Raw genomic sequence first — 19580 nt, forward strand, 5'->3', positions numbered from 1 at the left:
TGCAACTCTGAATCCTTCATTTAATGAAGAAACGAGCATGAGTCTTGCTGCCACTGGGCACTAGTGACAGCTCAGGAAGGCTCCTGCAGGGCAGAGGGGTTGTAGGGCTGTGGTTCAGTGGTGGGGTTTGAGTTCATTTTTAATCCATGAAGTAAAGGTGATTTCACAGCATCACAGAATGGTTTGGGTTGAAGAGACTTCAAAGCCCATCCAGTGCCAGCCCTGCCATGGGCAGGGACACCTTCCACTCAAGCCCTGTCCAACCTGGCCTTGGACATTTCCAGGGATCCAGGGGCAGTCACAGCTTTCCTGGGCCTGCCAGCAACTGCTTTAAAAAAATACTCCTGGTGAGACATTTGGTGAGAGGAAAAATGTCACTAAACCAGATAGAAATCAGTCATTTCTAACAAGTAAGACAGGAGACAAATTATAAATACTAAACATTTATTATTTTTCTCATAGGAAGGTTGCAAGATTCAATTTCAAACAACAGGACAAGGGTTTTCATTGCTGTTGGGATTTTGTTTTGCTTCTTTTAAGGGGAAAAAGAGAAGGAGGAACTGGTGTAAAGATACTACCAGAAGCAGTGCAAATTGAGATTAATTTCTTTCTTCGCCATCCCAGTGCTGAAACAAGCTAAGCCCTTCCCAGTTAAATCGAGTCTGCTTTCCAGTTTCTTGTACATCACTGAACACAGCCAGGGCCCTCCTTCTCCTTTACCCTTCCCCTCCAAGAACACCCAGCACAGTGACAGCCTTGCACAACAGTGAAGCCTGGAGAAGCCAACACAGTGACACTTCATCAAAATTAGACCTGAACAGAATGAAAATGCCCAGAATTCCCCTCCTGCTCAGCCATGCACAGTGCAGGCACCCTCTGCTGCAGCTGCCCAGCGCTGCTTTCCCAGCTTCCTGTCACAAACACGTGTTACACATCCACAAAAACACAGAAGAGGGAAATCAAAGAATCCATGAACACTTTACTTTCAGTTTTAAACTAAGGAAGGCAAGCTTTAAACAGGAATCACTGACACCTTGTGAAAGTCCCCCGTTAGACAGCTGGGAATGGGAGGCAAGTCTTGCTCACAGAAAATGTTCCTTGAAACCACCCAAGGGCACCAGGCCTGTCCCCAGCAGCACCAGGAGCTGTCCCAGCCACAGCCCAGGGCTGGCACGTGCAAATCCCATCCTTTCCATGTCCTGGCCCGAGCCAAGGCAGTCGCAGGGGCTCCCCAAGGCTCCCCTCCTTGCAGCCCTCAGAAGTCAATGTTTGCCAGACCTGTGTGAAGAGAAAGAGGGATTTGGGGGGAGAAACAAGGGTTTATTCTCACCCTACCTGCCCTTCACTGCAACCAGGTCAGTTATATACAGGAAGAAAGATGCTTTGAGAGTTATTTCATTTTTTTAAATGGAGACATAAAGGATTTGGTGTGAGGAAAGCAGGAAACAGGTTGGGCTGTACATTTTAAACCATTTTTTGATTGTGATGCAGCAATTAATTTGATGAAGCCAATCTGCAGGAGCACTGGAGTTATTCATGGCAGAAGGAACAACACAGAATATTCAGGAACCTCAGGGCTTGCCCATGAAATTAGGAAGAGAAAGCTGGGGAAAGCACCATTAATGAGGGCAGTAAATTCACACTGGATAAAACTCCCCTGCCTTAGCTTAAGGCATATCCATGCCATGTCCATTGGACACTTCATTATCTCCTTTGAGATAACTGTCTTTTGTAACTTCTAAGATACCCTGCACCCCTTAATCTCAGTACCCCAAACTGTCCTCAGCCTTTCTCTAATCACAGCAAAGAACAATGCTGAGATCCCCAAAATAGCGGCTGCTAAGAACAGGTGAACTGTTGGGCCTTAGCTCCTCTAAAAAAAAGTTGTGTATTAGTCACCACTTCTCAGCCTGAAGAAATACAAAAGAAAACATGGATTTTTGAGCTCAGAAGTATGGAGGATTCAGGAGGGCACAACAAGGCAGCAGCCCTGTCACAGCAGCAGCAACAGGGTGTTGAAGAACTCCTTTTACCAGTTTTTATCTGAAGATCTCCTTTTACCAGCTCTCTCAGAGGCTTTGCTGCTCAGCCAGGCTGAAGAGACCAAATCTATACCCGTTTGCTAAGGAACAGTCAATAAAATCTGTTCATGGATACTCTGTCAGGAGCAAGGAAAAGGCAGAGAGGATGAAGGGGAGGAAATTATATAAGTGGCAGGCAGAGGTTTTCTGGAAAGACTGAAGTCCCTGAAATTGCAGCAAGAAGTAGAGACAAACTGTGACTGCAACAGAGTTGCCTTTTTAATTTGGACAAATACAGGCTGTGGCCATCCATCCTTCTCCCAAACAACAATTCCCCTCATTTTATAATTTCTTGAGCAGCAGCAACATCCAAATACTACAGAAAGCCTAAATCAAGTCTCTCACAGAAATTCCAGTCTAGGAGAGATAGAATTTTAAGAAGAAAAGGAACACGTAAGAGAGTTAATTTCAGAGGGAATTTTTTCCCTGAGGAGAAAGCGGCACGGAAAACTTCAGTGTCAGATGGCTGCAAATGGGGACAGTGCAGAGAAGCCTGGGATAAGTAATACAAATTTATTTTTGTGTTGTCAGGACACTGTGCCTTCATATACCGTGTGCCCATATGGCACTTCCCATGCATGGGATTTGTAAACCTTTCAATTAGCACTGATGGGATAAAGCAGGCAGTTATTTAAAGTAACCCATACGGCATCTTCTGGTGGAAAAATTCCAACTCCCCTGTACTGGCCAGACTCCCCACTTGGATGCCCATAAACCCTCCAAAGGCTGTGGAGAAACATCCACCTGGGAGGTGCTCCCACCCCAAGGACGGAGCAGCAAAGCCCAGTCCTGGAACAGCGGGGGGGTCTGTGGTACACCGGGTGTAACATCCCAACCCCAGCCTTCCCACAGGAGATTTCCATGGTGAGGATCACCCCCAGCTGCTGGGGAACATTACCCAGATTGCTGCTGTCCTTTGAAGCCCAGCAGATGCAGTAGTGCTGCATCAGTTGTTCAAACAGTTCCTTTTCATCCAGGAATTCAAGGGCTTCTATTCTGTAGGAATAAAATAAAAGTCAGGATTTGAGCTGGACTCTGAGTAGAATTTCTACTGAACTGTTCAATCCATGAGAGTGAAAACTATGGCCAGAAAGGCAGTCACCTCTCCAGGGAACAACTGTAGGTATTTGTCCATGATGCCACCACTGCTCTCGCCCTTGTCAATGTATGAAACAAGTGACCCACAGGGTGTTTTCCACTCCTCATCCCTGGAATTCCATATTCCAGGACTCATCTGTGTAACTCCTCACAAATACCAGGGCTGCTACTGAGGATCTAAAGAGGCTGAGGGGCAAAAGCTCCTAAATGCACTCCCAGATGTGAAGTGCTGCAGAGGAGCAGCAGCAGATTTTCCTAAAGAAAAAGCATTATTTGCCTCACTAATACTGGAGGACAGAGTTTACATAACCTATTTCCTGGCATGTGGAACAAGTGCAAGGAGCTGAACAGATCCAAGGTAGCCAAAAATGCTACAAAGAAAGCATGAGCTCTGTGTCTCCACCAGTGCCATATGGTCCCACCACACATCCCTGTTCCTATTTAAACCACCTCTGATTTCCACTCTCACCTGTTCAGTTCCAGGCTTTGAGAAACCCCCATATGTGAATATTTTGACCAAGGTAACTTGCTCAGCTAATTCCAACTATGAATGACTCATAGCAATTCACATTTCACATTATATCCCTAAGAAGTTACTCCTTAAAGTTTCCCAGTGTTTAGCAATTAATGCAGAAATATTAACAAAATCCAGATCAGTGACTGTTAAACAGCCTTTAATCCCCTCTCTGTGCTCTGAGCTCTGCAGACCCAGCAGTCTCCCCCTCATGAAGACAATTTCAACATGTCATGGTTTAACCCCAGCCAAAATCTTCACAAGGAACATCTTGGGGACTGCAAAAAGCCAACACGGCATTTCTGTGGCATCTTCTATCTGCAAATTTCTGCCATGAGATGCCTTATGTCACACCCAAATAAGACATCACTACTGCCAGTCTGCTCCTGGCAGCGTAAACCCTCTGGATCATCAATCCAGGCATTATCCTGGAGGCTCTGCAGAGCTTCAGACTCAGAAATGTTGTCTCCCTGGGCAGCACCTGCCTGCAGCCTCCTCTCTGTTATGATCCCACACTACACATGGATGGGAAGGATCTTGGAAATGGCATCTGAAGATGACTTTTGGGTCCAAAAGCGGTACCTTTTGACATCAGCCTGTGGCAGGAAGCTGTACACCTTCATCATATCGATGGCACGGGCGTTTTCCCAGCCATTTAACAGCAGTCGTTCCCTCTGGAAAAGAAAGGGCAGCACATCTTTCACAGGATTCCAGGGAAAGTACCAGAGGACAGCTTCTTCCCCTAAGGATTTCACAGGGCAGCTGCTTGACCTGTCCTTTGAAGAGCTCCCAAACTCTTCCCTAATCATGTGCTGTTGATCCATGAAGAGAGGGCAGGGCTGGGCTCTGACCAGGAAGCTTTGTGCAGCCACTGACATCCAGCTATCAAAGAAAAGCTCTGGGGTGATCTAACTGTGGCCTTCCAGGACCTGAACGAGCCAACAAGAAACATGGAGAGAGACTGTGTACAAGAGATGGAGTGACAGGACACAGGGAACAGCTTCCCACTGCCAGAGGGCAGGGATCAATGGGGTGTTGGGAAGGAATTGTTCCCTGGGAGGGTGGGGAGGCCCTGGCACAGGGTGCCCAGAGAAGCTGTGGCTGCTCCTGGATCCCTGGAAGTGTCCAAGGCCAGGTTGGACAGGGCTTGGAGCAGCCTGGGATAGTGGAAGGTGTCCCTGCCCATGGCAGGGGGTGGCACCAAGCCAAACCATGCCCTGATTCCACGGTAACATAGCCAGCAAAGGGCTCAGTAACTGCCCCCCCCCCCCCCCGCTGTGGTCACTGCTGAGCCCCACAGGGCACACTCAAGATGCAGAACTCACAGCCAGGTTAATAAAGCTCAGTGTCAGCCCCTCAGAGCTCCATGCCCCTCACCTGGGAGTCCAGGGAGCTGCAGAGCTCCACCCCAGCCAGGTTGCACTGCCGGCGCTGCAAGTTCTCGATCATGATCTGCCCGAAGCGGTCCCTCATGTTCACCTCAGGTAGAGAAGGAGACAAAAGTGTTCCCCCTTCCCAACACAATGGAACCGCTTAACCCTTGGACTGCCTACGTCACAAACGTACAGGACACCAGTGAGTGGCACATCCTCGCCCTGCCTCTCATTCCCCACCACCACCTTCTCCTCAGGAGCACAGCCCCAGTGCCAGCAGCAGCGGGACAGTGCCACTGCCCTCACAGGCACCGGGGCTGGCAGGAGAACTGCCTCTGCTTTCAGCTGTCAGCAACTTGGTTCAGCTCTCCAGCAGTGATTTACAGCTTGGAAGATCCTGTTACTAATTCCTGGAGCCACCTAGTTCCCCCGAGGCAGTATTTGACTTCCACAGGGAGAAGCAGAGTTCATACTGATGTGATTTTTGCTCCACTTTGCCAAAGAACACAGAGGTAATTATGTAATGTTATACACCCAGAGCCAGCACTCAGCATCATTTCTTTTTCCTCTGCTTTAGCAAAATCAATATTCTATGGTTTTTTCCACATATGGATTAAGTCTCAATCATTTTGCTTCAACATATTGTCTTTCAGAATAGCTGTATTTTCTCTACAATGAGCTAACCAAGCTACAAGTTAAAACACATTACTACAGAAATTCAGCAGAAACTGATGTTTCTACAAAAGGACATGGCCCACTCTTATTTCTCAATAACTCCCACCTACGAGAGCAATTTTTATTACAACAATGCAGGTCTAAAAATGCCCTTTTGGTTTTACCTGCTCATAATTGATAACCATGGCCACGGGGAAGGTGCTTGCTGCCCACTTGAGCAGGTTTGCAGACTGCTGGGGCGTCATGTAAACCAGCACACACTCGGCCACCAGCAGCGTTGGCAAACTGCAAAACAAAACCAAAGGAGAACACGACTTCCAGCAAAAGAACAAGAAAAATCTACTAAGAATTGTGAGCAAGCAAGTCATTTCATGTCCCCAGAATTTCTGAAAGAGCTCCATTTTTTATGAACTAGACACTGAAGACTGAATGAAATCTCTTCATCACGTTGACTAAAACTGGGCTTTCTGGCAGCTGTGAATTAATTAACCACAGGAGACTCCTGTGGCTGTGAACCAGAGATTTTAGGAAACAATCTCCCCAAAGTCAGCCCTGAGCACAGAACAATGTGCATTCTCTAAGTCCTCTCTGACAGCATGAACTGAGGTGTGTTAAAATTCCCTCTGCAGGACAATTGTGCCCTGTACACACGGTCCACACTCTTGTAGAGATCAGTGAAATCAGGAACTAATTACAAATTGAAAAAAAAAGTTTCCTCTTTAAAAAAAGTTCTAAGGAGAATTTTAATTAGACAAATTTGTTCAGTATCTGTAAAACAATCTTCACATACTATTATCTAACAAAATGTAATCTATAGTTTGCACGTTGCCTCTTCCCCCTCCATCCACAAAACAACAAAAATAGACATCTACACAAGTGATTTTCTTCACAATTATTGAGTTTGCTCTTAATTGCTGGAATGAAAGGGGAAAAAAAGTCACTAGAAGCAGGAGAAATTCCACAAGGAGCAGCAATGTAGGCAAGCAAGGCAACATTTCAGAGGATGGAAGTGTAAAGAATTAAATGGCAATTTGATGCATTCTGCTTTCCCCATATGCTCTCTCCCACCCAGCCAGATCGTTGCTATTTATAATGCTTAGATTTGAAAGGTCTGTCCATCATCCACTCAAAAACTCAACTCCTGCCCCCCAAAAGCCTCATGTTGAACAATAAAACCCCAGAGGAGCTGTGGGATTCAGATCCCAAGGACTCCATTGCAGTCCCATCAAAAGGTTTAGGGAACAACAGGGGTTTAACAAGAGGCCACAGAAAATAATTACAGAGATAAAACTCTGAAATCAGAGAATCCTGGTATGGTTTGGGTTGGAAGGGACCTCAAAGCCCATCCAGTGCCACCCCTGTCATGGGCAGGGACACCTTCCACTGTCCCAGGCTGCTCCAAACCCTGTCCAGCCTGGCCTTGGACAGGGGATTCCACAAGCCCTCATTAAAAAAAAACCAAAAACACAATTAAAACCCTATGATCTTACTGTATATCCAAGCTATGTTTCTTCAGCTTCTCCTCCAGATCTGATGAGAAACGGAGGTCTGCTCCTACTATGGAATATCGACTGGAGTCCAGGCTGTGGGAATCTGCAAGGCAAAAATTTGGAGAGGCTAATGTTACAAATGAGAGGGATGCTGGAGTTATGAATTAAAAAATCTACACAGAAACACATGAATTGGGAGGCAAAGTTTGGTCTGTTATACCGAACTATGAGCAGCAAACTCTTCTTTTTCAAACGTTAATTCCCTTCCTACTTGTGTTTTACAGTGCTCCATCACCATCAGACCCTGCACCGAGCCTCCTCTCTCCCTCTGCAGCCACGCTGAAGCAGAGAGGTTATCCCAGCCGTTACCATGGTTGCCAGGAATGCAGAGAGAAGAAAAATGTGAAGATTAAAGGCAGGATTTTTGTTTTGTTTGGAGAGTCTTCTTAGATGGCCCAATGTATGTACATAGGAACTACATAAAAGTAGATCAATTTCTGAGAAACTAAGCTAAGAGTGACAATATTTCAAATATTAACAACAGATATAGCTATATAAATTAACTATATTATATAGTTATATAATAAATATGGGGAGCAGACACAGATTGGGGCCAAAAAAAAATTACCATCTAGCCTTTTGGTGTGATTTAGTGGTGGCATTTAAGGAAAGAGTCAAATTGGAGAAAGTATTCTGAGCAACAGATATTCCCCTGGGATCTAATAGGCAGCAAATTCCTGTGGATGCTTCCCAGAAAGAAGGAGGGACAAATCCCAGAGTCCAAGGAGTCCCTGCCATCCTGGCACAGCTGTGAGGAAGCAGCAACAGCAGAGCCTCTTGCCATCAATAATTCTGACACCCAGCACCAATGAATGCACCCAGAGGAGCCCAGGGCCCACAGCAGGCACTTCCCAAGTGCCCCATCAAATCCCCTGAGAGCCAAATACAGGGATGGCTCTGGAATGCCTCAGCTTTTCTGGAGCAAAGGCACCAGGACAGAAGAGCCCAGCATTTCCCCCTTGTACCACAGGAGTGAGACAGATCAGGCAGTAAAATAATAAACCAGTGAAAAAATAGCCAGAGCTGGAAGTGGCTCTGGAAGGGGTGGTCAGTGTGTGGCTGCAGGAGCAGGTCTGGCACAGCTCCCTGTGGGATATGCTGCAGGCACAGCTCCTCAGCATCACATGGGAGAAGATGTCACAGAATCCCAGAGGCTGGAAAATATTCTCAAGACCACCAAGTCCAGCTGTGCCCCATTCCCACCTTGTCCCCAGCCCAGAGCACTGACTGCCACATCCAGGCCTTCCTTGGGCACCTCCAGGGATGGGGACTCCAAACGTCCCTGGGCAGCCCCTTCCAGTGCCTGACCACCCTTTCCACGAAGAAATTCCTCCCAATGTCCAACCTAAGCCTCCTCTGGCACAGCTTGAGTGAGGAGAGAAGAGAAGCTGAAGAGGCAGGATGAAAGGGGCTTCCATTCCAGGAGAGGGGAACAAAAACTGGGGACGAGTGTGGGTTTTCCCAATGATTACATGAAGCAGTGATCGAACATTCCAGAGGATGCACCTCTGTTTAGTTTTCAAATTACCAACTCCCTGAAAGCAGCACTAGCAAGTGACAATAGCTGCCATTCCAGCAACACTTGGGAGCAGATCCAGGAATCAGAACAGTTCAGAGAGTTACAAGGGAAGAAAAGAGAAAAAAAAGTTGTGCAGCAAATGATTCAACATTTTGAGTCAAGGCTTTTTCCATGTGCATGTTCTGTAATAGCTTTACTACTTCCCACACCCTTCTATTTAAGTGATTACATCAAGGCCATGATAATGGCATCAAAAAAAGCCACCCAAAAACCCCACCACACACAGGGAAGTATTTAAATAGGGATTGGTTTCTGTCCATGGATACGGCACAGCGAGCGTCAGCCACCACAATTAGTAGGGAATTAATGCCAGCTCCCTGTCCAGCTTCAGAGGCTTGGACACATAAGTACATGAATAAAGAACAGAAATAAAAGCCAGAAATAAACCACAAAATGTTTTAAGGGATCCAGAAGAGAAGGAGCACAAACACTCCAAGGTGGAAGTAAACGTGCCTTGCCCACACCACACCGATCGGAGCATTTTTATCACGGAATCAGGGAATGGTTTGGCTGGGAAGGGACCATAGAGACCATCCAGTGCCATCCCCTGCCATGGACAGGGACACCTTCCACTCTCCCAGGTTGCTCCAAGCCCCGTCCAACCTGGTCTTGGACACTTCCAGGGATCCAGGGGCAGCTACAGCTTCTCTGGGCACCCTGTGCCAGGCCCTCCCCACCCTCACAGGGAAGGAATTCTCCTCAATACCAAACCTAAATTTCCCCCTTTTCAGTCTGATCATACTTAACTAGGCAAACTTCAACCACTCCATCACCTGCCACTTAGGGAGCAAACACTCACTGACTGCAGGGCAATGGCAGCTGGGGACAGCTGGAACTGCCACTGTCCCCAGCATGGAGGCCAGAAATCCATCCACGAACATCCCAAAAACTGCTGTACTGCTGGTATATGGTCTGGCACCAACTCCTACTTTATTGCAGAGCTGGAGATTCTTGGGGCTGTGCTGTGCAGGGCCAGGGTTGGACTGGATGTTCCCTGTGGGTCCCTTCCCACTCAGGATATTCTGCGAAGTATCACAGTGAGCAACCTGCTGCCCATGACTGAGCAGGCCTGCTGCAAATGGATTTTACAATTCCTGCCCATCCATAGGGCAGCTGGAAAAGAAAAACCAAGCTCCAGCTTGGCAGCACAGTCACGTGGTCCCCATTGATTTCTTCTGAGGAACAAGAGTTTGTTTTAACTGAATTGATTTTGAGTGTGTGTTAAAACCCCTCTGTTCATTCTTACTGCAATGCTGTGACTCAGGCCAGCTGCCCTAATGCTGGCACAGCCAGTGACATTTGCTGGCTTAAACAACGGAAAATCCCATATTCCAGGCACTAATTCCTACCCAGGCACCAACACCTTGTGTTGTTTTTTAGTGAGGTTGTTTGGTTGGATGATCTCCTCTAGAGCTGTCCTGGGGATTTGTGTGATGCTCACACTCAGCATACTCAGCCATGCACAAAGATTCTCTCTGTACTTGGCTGAAATGAAGGTTTTAGAAACACCAAACTCAGATTTAATTTGAGAAATACAAGGGAGGGGAGAGAGAAGGGGAGAAAGACGAGCCCCACCACCCCAGCCCACCCCACCTAGGCCCTCATGGTCCAGGCACAGGGTTCAGCTCTCCAGGGATAATCAACAGAGAGTGCTTTCCTCTGGGCACACACTTGTATGTTTATTTTCCATGACTTCTGGCACAGAGGTAACAACACAACTGGTTCAAATTTCACAGCCATAGAACAAGACATGCTTGTAGTAACTGAGTAGTAGCAGGAGCTACTTACAGTCACCTTTTGACCTCACCACATTGCATTTTTTCTCCACAGAAATATTAGAAGTTACTGCTTCTCTTGGAGGGTGGCCTCAGGCCCTCCCTGCTGCCCTACCCCAGCTTCTGGGATTGGCAGCCTCCAGGCACACCAAGCTCTTCCTCTGCCACAAGAATTCAGCTTTCTTCTCTTACTCTCTTCTCACATTAGTGCAACAATTTCCTGGAGGTTTTCCAAGAGACAGCATGCAGGATACTATTGACTCAAACTGATTTCATTAGGATTTTCATGCTAAGGTATCTTTGGCAGCTTTACAGAGCAGCAGCCCCTGCAGCCTGTTCTGCAGGAGAGCATGCTGCTCTCCCCCAGCTCAGGTTTCACTACACCAGCCCAGCAGGGCCCTGCCACACTCATCTTGTCCTGGAAGCACAGGGTCAGCCCCACACAAGGCCTGCAAGTCCCCCTGACACCTACACTGGGTCACAAGAAAGTCTGGGGATGGAGGGAAGCTGAAACAACCAAGTGCCCAAGCTGGCCTAGACAGGGCAGAAGGCGTGAGAGGCACACAAAGCCAACAGTTCACGAGGTGCAGTTTGCACTTGCCAAGGTAACAAAGGTGCAGCACTGACCTCCCAGCAAGAGCAACATCCATCAGATAGTGCCACTGAACTTTGGAAACGATCTGCTGGGGCATTGCCACAGGGACATCACTGCTTTCCCTGGAGCTCCAGCATTGCCCAGGAAAGCACGGAGCTGCTCAGTGCCAGGGGTCATGTCACTGCATTCTTGGGCACCAGTTCTGTACCAGACATGCACACCATGCTGCCCCTGCTTCGGCCACAGGCAGCCCAGCACATGCTGCCCTGAAGCCAATGAAGTTGTGTATTAGCAGCAGCTTTGTGGCATGGGAACATTCAGGGTGAGCAGAAAAGCAGTGAGAGAACCTGAATCATGGCAATCCATATTAGCACAACTCAAAACCAGAATTCCAAACAATCTAAACAAATCATTCCTGGTATACCAGAGACAGGAGTGTGAACTGATGTGGGGAAGCAGGCACAGGGAGGGACAACCTCCTCCCCAGGATTCTAAAATCCTGGTCCACATCTGCACAAAAACAAGCAGCCTTTCCCTACCTGGCAGTGCTGTTCCCCTGTGCCCCCTACACCCCTGTGCCAGGTGGTATTCCCAGAATATTCCACAGTTCTAACAGCTGTGCCAGGTCAGACCTAAGGTCTCCCTAGGATGATACCCAGCCTTCCAGAGGCCAACAGCATCTCCAAAGGGAAAAGTCAAAGAGCGTAAACACCTACCAACACTGGCACCTAAGTTGTTTTCTAGCTTTTCCTCAAAAATGCTTAAAATTGCTTTGTATTTCTGGACCATTACTGAGCTCGTGCTTTCATCCATTTAGTTATTCTAATACCCAGATCCTGCAGGAAGGCAGCAATAATCATTTACATGTGAGGCACAAACTGTTTTTTCCCCCCATGTGCATCACTTTCTATTAATCCACATTGAAATCATCATCAAGTCACTAATTTCACAAGATACTTCTACAGTTCTTTACCACTCTTCAGAGTTTGGATTTGCCAACAAGCTGCCACTTACTAATCACTCTATTTTCCCAATTTTTTCTTAGTGTTGAACAACAACATATCCTTAAGCACAGATCTCCATCTCCTCCATAATGAAAATTAACAACATATGCTCGCCCTCCATCCCAGCTCCTCATCCATATGAGAACCATTCATTCCCCATAACCACTGTGCCACTTCTTTGGCACACTTTGGCAAGGGACACAGTCAAAACACATTTTTGAAATCCAAGCACTATACTGATGTCCTTTTCCAACAGATATGTTGACTTAAGAGAACTCCAACAGATTTGCAAAGCACAGCTTACCTTTCCAAAAGCCACAGTGACTCTTTCTCAACACCTCCTATTATTCCTGTGTTCTCCTAAGTCTGTCTCTTAGAGCTCCTATGATTTGTTCAGTAGAGACATCAGTCCTACTGGCATGGGGTTCCCTGGATTTCCCCTGGAGCCCATCCGAGTCACAGCCATAACCTTGCAGCTGGAGACAGTTGTAAATTAGAGGGCACAGACCAATCAGTAGCTGAGTAAACTGATTGTCAAGTTCCTTTAGATCTGTAAGAACTCTCTGCTCATCTGTTTGATTTATCTACTTATTCCAGCACCTCTTCTCGTGGCACTTCCCCATGAAGCAGTTCCATTAATTGATCCTTAAACCAGAGTTCACAGTGATCTCTCTGGATCTGACCTGTGACTGGGGGTCAGTTCAAACTGGAGTTCCACAACACTTCCACCACCTCCACATGTTCTGGACACGCTGCTACATCCCAAAGATCTTGGTGCAACAGAGCCTACACCAGCCTGGGAACAGCAAAGTTGTTAGTCTGAGGTTTTAACACCCAGCACTGAAAAGGAACCAGAGAAGCAGCTTCAGAGAAACCAGTCTCACCAGTACATCCCAGTGCTATGGGAACTGGCTATTAATAGCCCTAGATTACAACAGTGCAGGCTGATAAGTCTGCAGGTGTTTTGCTGTTCCAGATGTACTGCAGCTCTTCAGGAACACAAACCCCACCCAGCCCTTGGGACAGAGCCAGTGGGTGCCTCTGGGACGGTGCTTGTGCAGCAGATCTCCCTGGCGTCAGATATGCCCCAGGAGGGCCTGCCTGGAACCCCAGCGTCCCCAGGAGCCCTTTTTCTGAGCTGGGGCACTAGGCTTTCATCTTTGGAGGCCTGAGGGTACAAGGGAGAACTCTGCCCTTCAAAGGATATTTGCAGGGTTGGGAAGTGAAGACTGTCTCATGTGCAGCAATAAAATCTGCAGAATGTGCCCAGAGCCTGGGCTAGAACTGTGCTCATATAAGGGGGCACAGGTGATCACAGCAGGGAGCACCAAACACTGCAGGCTCTGCGTTGGGGTCACACCTGCTCACACACAGCAGTTGCTATGGTGGATGCAGGTAATTACTGCCCCTCCTAAATTGTCCAAAGCAGCTACTACAGCTCAGCATCTGCACTGAGAACATGAACTCAGTGGAACCCAGGGAATTTTCCACAAGTAAAAAAGGTTTTCAAGTGCAGTCCTGACACAAACATACAATTATAGAATGCCTTGGGTTGGGGGGGGACCTTAGAGATCATCCAGTCCCACCCCCTGCCCTGGGCAGGGACACCTTCCACTATCCCAGGGTGCTCTAAGCCCTGTCTAACCCCACCTTGGACACTTCTAGGGATGGGGAGTCCACAACCTTCTGTTCCATAATGAGGTTAGAAACTAAGAGAGTACAACCACATTATGCCACCTGAAATTAGTATCCTTCTGATACTAAAATGTAACAAACAGCACTGGCTCCTGAGCCTGGACTGGGTAGGCTGTGTTTCTGCTGTGAAAACTCTGCTAAGTGTAAAGACTTGTGCTCTTAATGAGACAGAAAGCAGATAAACACTCAACAGATATTTTAATCCAGTATCTATGCTCTCTGTAGCACTTTTTCCTTTCCTGTGACAGAAAACGAGCTACATATGAGAGAAAAAGAAAAAACCCAACTTTCTGCCAGAATAAAACCACTTAAAGAGAAGACATTTCTAACACGACATGGAACAAATGGGCAGGAGTCTGTAAGAGAAGAAAAAAGCCTCTTTTCCCTCCCAATTCTCTGTCCAAACAGCATTTCAAACATTAAAAGCCTGCCCACATAGCAGAACAAAATGATCAGAAAAGTTTTAAAAGTGCTGCAGTACATCACTGACTGAGTTTGAGGATGACTCACCTATTAGAAGAGAGTCCCCTGAATGGGATTCCATAATTGGTTTTGACAGGGGAGGTTTTGATCTGTGGGAAGAAGGAAGAAGCATCTCAGAGCAGTTAAGCCTGCTTAACAGTGTGCTTACAGCTTTTTTCTTAACATATATATGTGTGTGTGTGTGTGCGTGTGTGTGTGTGAAAAGCAGCCAAGAGAATATTTCTGCCCTCTGCTGGAAAGGAAAACCTTTGCAAGTTGTAGAAGTTGGAGCTGAGTTTTATACCAAATTACTCATAAGTTTTGAGAGAATCTTTCAAGAGAAATCCAGGTACTCCATAATGTGTCCTCAATAAGCCTTAATGGATTCATTCAAACACGATATTCCCTTACAGCAGCAGCTATCCTGCCTCCAACTGAACAGGCACATCTGGGAATCCAGTGCTGTCTTCAACAGTAAGAGAAGACTTATCACCTCTAATGGTCAGGAGATTTTCCCTGCCACAGAGCAAGCTCTGCTTGGCTCCCTAAAACTTTCACACATCACCTCCTCCAACCTGGAACAGTGGCTGCAGAGTCACATGTGGCACCTGCCTGCACAATGAACCTGTATTCTATATTGAATCCTGGAATGGTTTGGGTTGGAAGGGACCTTTAAAGCCCATCCAGTGCCACCCCTGCCATGGCAGGGACACCTTCCGCTATCCCAGGCTGCTCTAAGCCCTGGCCACCCTGGCCTGGGACGCTTCCAGGGATTCAGGGGCAGCCACAGCTTCTCTGGGCACCCTGTGCCAGGGCCTCACCTCCCTCACATCCCAGAACATGAAGAGTCTCTCAGCAGAGAGATGAAATAATGACACTGACTTACAGTCAGTCTCCCACAGCTGAACACAGGCCTCAGACTTACTTGATATTATGTATTTTTCTTGCAACGATCATTGGAAAATCCACTTCAAAATATTTTCTAGGGAGAAGATTTTCATCCTGGGAATTGGAGGAAGACACTAGAATTAGGGACACTCAAGTTTCACATGCACAGGACAAGACAGAACCTCAAATCCTGAACAGTTCTGGTTTGGGTTACACTGGCATTTTTAACAGTGGTATAACAATGTCCCACAAATTAAAACCCCCTAAAATTCAACAAAAACTGGCTGAGAGTCATTAGAATGTCCTCTAAGAATTAAAGAGATTATTTAACATTATATGTAATCACAGAATCCCACGATAGCTGGGGTTGGAAGGGAGGTCACCCAGTCCAACCCCCGCCTAGACAGGATCACCCAGAGCAGGTGACACAGGAATGTGTCCAGGTGGGTTTGGGATGTCTCCAGAGAGAAGAAGGACTCTAATCCCAGACATCAGATCACTGAAACACACTCTCCAACCAAGGATCTGGGAGAGCACAGCAACAGGAAACAACCACAGCATTTACCACGACTTTCAGCACAGCCTTCCAAGGGAAGAACCAGGAATGCTTTGCACAGGTTCACCCAGACAGTGACCACATTCCAGTTCTCCTCCAGCCCACAGCCAGAGCACAAGCACACCAGTCTGCCTGGACTACAAAAGAGGGGAAAAGCTCTTCATTCCATGTTGGCACCATTTCCCAGCCTGATGGAGAAGCTGTGCCAAGTCTCTCCCTATGCAGCAATTCCTTTGTGATGGATGTTGCTGCTCTTTCTGGCTGTCGACCCATGGATTTCTGAGATGAAACTAGAACTCAGAACACTAAACACTCCAGTAACTGGCTCCCAGCTTCTGTACATTCATTACACCACACTTGCTCTCCACAAGGACAGAGAACTGGAATTACAGGCCCCATTGCAGCTTTTAAAATCACTGTTACCAAAACATGGTATTGACAGAGCTTTCATAGGAATGCAGCTAAGAGAAAAGCTTCACATCTCAGAAAAAAAAATCAGTACTGTCTCCCTTCCACGGATGGAATACAATGAATTGTGACCAAGCAAAATGCTCTTCAGGCTTCCCTCCAGAACCCAAATTTGCCAACAGAAATGCTAATGAGAAGATAATTCACTCGGAGGTGTGTTCACCCACAATGATACCATCACACAACACCTGAATAACTGAATTTCCATGAATTACACACAAACACACCTATATATGCAACAGGCTGCCCAGAGAAGCTGTGCCTGCCCATCCCTGGAAGTGTCCAAGGCCAGGCTGGACAGGGCTTGGAGCAGCCTGGGATAGTGGAAGGTGTCCCTGCCCAGGGCAGAGGGTGGGACTGGATGATTTTCCACGTTCCCTCTGATCCAAACCACTCTGTGATTCCATGATTTACATAAACAAACTCACAACTGGAATCCCAGAGGACATGGGAAAAGTGTGGCAACAGGTCAGGGAATCATCCTGCCCCTGCACTCAGCCCTGGTGAGGCACAGCTGGAGGGTCCAGTTCGGATCTCCAAGAAAGACAAGGAACTGCTGGAGAGAGTCCAGCAGAGGCCACAGAGATAATTTGGGGTCTGGAGCATCTCTGTGATGAGCAGAGACTGCAGGAGCTGGGCCTGGTCAGTCTGGAGAAGGGAAGGCTGAGGGGGATCCCATCAATCCATACAAATCTCTCCCAGGGCTGTCAGAGGATGGTGCCAGACTCTGTTCAATGACAGGATGAGGAGCAATGGCCAGAAACTAAAACACAAGTTCCACCTCAGCATAAGGAAGAACCTCTTTCCATGATGCTGGCAGAACACTGGAACAGCTGCCCAGGGAGGGTGTGGAGTCTCCCCCTCTGGAGACATCCCAAACCCACCTGGATACGTTCCTGTGTCACCTGCTCCAGGTGACCCTACCTGGGCAGGGGGCTGGACTGGATGAGCTCCAAAGGTCCCTTCCAACCCCAGCTATTTTGGGGTTCTGTGAGAGCTCCTGCTGTGCTGCGTCCCTGCACACCTGCCCTGTGTGCCAGAGCCAGCCTGGACGAGCTCAGAGCAGCCCCTCACGGGTCCCCACAGCCCTGTGTCCTCAGCCAGGCCTGTCCCCTGCAGCTCTCGTTACCTTCAGTCTCCAGAACAGGGTGTCCATGCCAGCCCCAAGATTAACAATCTGACAGTTGCATTCTGTCTTCTCTAGGAAAGCTTTGATCAGGTAACTGACTCCATGCACACGAGCATAATAACCTGCAACACACACAAACCCTGGGTGAGTTGTTATTTTCATGTAAAACTCGATGTTTAGCACTCATGAAGATCTTTAGGCAGTATGTAGAAAGAATAAATGCCCTCTTTTTGAGACACCTAAGGGCCTTTGTTTTTCTTTTTTAATTACAAAGAAAATCTCATGTACTGATAAAACTCAGCCCTGGGTAAATAGACACTTTAGTCAAGTTTCACCTCAAGCAGAGCAGAATAATTCTACACTTGCAGAGACCCAACTGTCCTAGGTCAATCCAACATTACTGATTGTTTTGAGGAGATCTCTGCACATTGAGACACACAGAGACAGCCCATTCAGAACACAGAAAGCAATGGAAGAAACTTTTGATTTACAGATTGATATTTAAAAGATCAAATACAGCATGGAATTATTGCTGTGAAGAAACCTTGTCTCATTCTTTCATGTATTTCCTCCCCTCCCTAAAACCCAGTGTACAGGGGTTTCGTCAGGACCAGTTAGGTGCTCCCATTCCCATTCCAACTTGCCTCTGTTGATCTCAGGTGCTTTCCTTTCTTTAGCTTGTCTCACAAAATACTGGATGTAAGGGTCCTCCCAGTAGCCAACACTTACAGCAAACCTGTCCAGCAGCAGGGTAAAGAGAGAATTATGAAATAAGGCCAGCAAAATTTACCCTAAAAGATACACAGGCTGAAAAGGTCCCTCTGGCCTGGGTGCACACATGCAGACATGGTTTAAAAATCTGTCCCCTGTGTGGAACTATTTGAGTTAAAAGATTATATAAAGTTTAGTTAGAAATTTTAGTTGTTGCCATATTCAACAAGCATCTTTTTAATGGTCTCTGCACTATTGGATGAAATTTTGTGAGCAAAGACCCAAATCTCAAATATTCCCTCCTGGGGGACCCAGAAGATGAATTGTCTGTCTCCAGCTCCTCAGACACACAAATCACGCTTTACTTTGACACACTGTTACATGACAAGGTGTTTGCACTTATTCCAGAGCTTCTACACATCAGTTTAGCACAATGTTACTCTATCCCAAAAGAACTTAAGAGTTTTACAACTGATTCCAAAAGGAAAACTCTCCAACCAAACTCAACCACCCAACGATCTGCTACTACAAAATCCAAAAGGGTTTTGCAATAACAGAGGTTAAATTCACACCCAGGCACAACAGGGCAACGAAACTCATTCCCCTCTCCGTGCCCAGCCTAGAGGGGGAGAAGGAAAGAAATCTGAAAAATATCAAGATGGTTCTTCCCTGAGATATCAAGAACGACCAAACGTTATTAGATACTGGCTACCACTGTACGCTGGTCTATAAACAAACCCTGCGCAGGCCCGCGGGCAGGGGTTTGGCAGCAGGAGGGGGAGGTTTGGGGCTCCGAGCGCGCCCCGCCAGCCGGGCCCCGCGGCCGCTCGGGTCCGGGGCACACTCACAGAGCCTCGGCACCGGGAGAGGACGGGGCTGCTCCCACCCTCCTCCAGCGCCGCTCCCCGGGAGCCGCCAGACCTTCGCCCCCCAACTCTCCAGCCCCACCGCGGGGCCGTGGCCGGTGCGGAGGGACGCCGGCGGGAACCGCCCGGGCGGCCGTGCCGCTGCCGCGGCTCCGGTACCGTTTGCAGACGGACGCGTCCTCACAGGTTCCCCGCACCGCCTCGTCCGCCTCGTCGGGGCCGGCGGCGGCCGCCATGGAGCGCACGGGGCTCGGCCGCTGCCACCGCCCCTGCGGCCGGCCCGCCCCCCGCCGCCTCTCATTGGGCAGCCTCCGCCGGAACTCGGCGACGATTGGTCCAAGCGCTCGCCGATCCACACAGCGCCCAATGAGAGGGCGCAGGCTGCAGCGCCTCGCCCAGGAAGCGGCGGCGGTTGCGCAAGGCAAACCGGGAGTCGTAGTCCGGGAGCCGCTCTGCGGTAACAGCACCAGATACTGGGTTGGAGCCGTCTAGGGACGGGCGACCCCGCCAGGGAGCTCCGCCCGACTGCCTCTCATAAAGCAGCAGCACCCGGTACCACCG

At 48.0% G+C, this 19580-nt stretch overlaps 1 protein-coding gene across 1 annotated transcript; it reads right to left on the bottom strand.

The window, feature by feature from the left end:
• Window positions 1–427: 427 nt before the first annotated feature.
• Window positions 428–19578, bottom strand: LCMT1 (leucine carboxyl methyltransferase 1). The gene is made up of 11 exons (XM_069030001.1): window positions 19179–19578; window positions 18087–18178; window positions 17443–17564; window positions 15327–15403; window positions 14450–14511; window positions 7232–7334; window positions 5906–6026; window positions 5071–5172; window positions 4276–4367; window positions 2980–3077; window positions 428–1278 (listed from the first exon to the last, which is right to left on the bottom strand). The coding sequence occupies exons 1-11, from the start codon at window positions 19253–19255 to the stop codon at window positions 1256–1258; spliced, it is 969 nt and encodes a 322-aa protein (XP_068886102.1). The 5' UTR covers window positions 19256–19578; the 3' UTR covers window positions 428–1255.
• Window positions 19579–19580: the final 2 nt, after the last annotated feature.

Source organism: Aphelocoma coerulescens, chromosome 14 (assembly GCF_041296385.1).
Source record: "Aphelocoma coerulescens isolate FSJ_1873_10779 chromosome 14, UR_Acoe_1.0, whole genome shotgun sequence".
In the NCBI taxonomy this organism is placed as follows: Eukaryota; Metazoa; Chordata; class Aves; order Passeriformes; family Corvidae; genus Aphelocoma; species Aphelocoma coerulescens.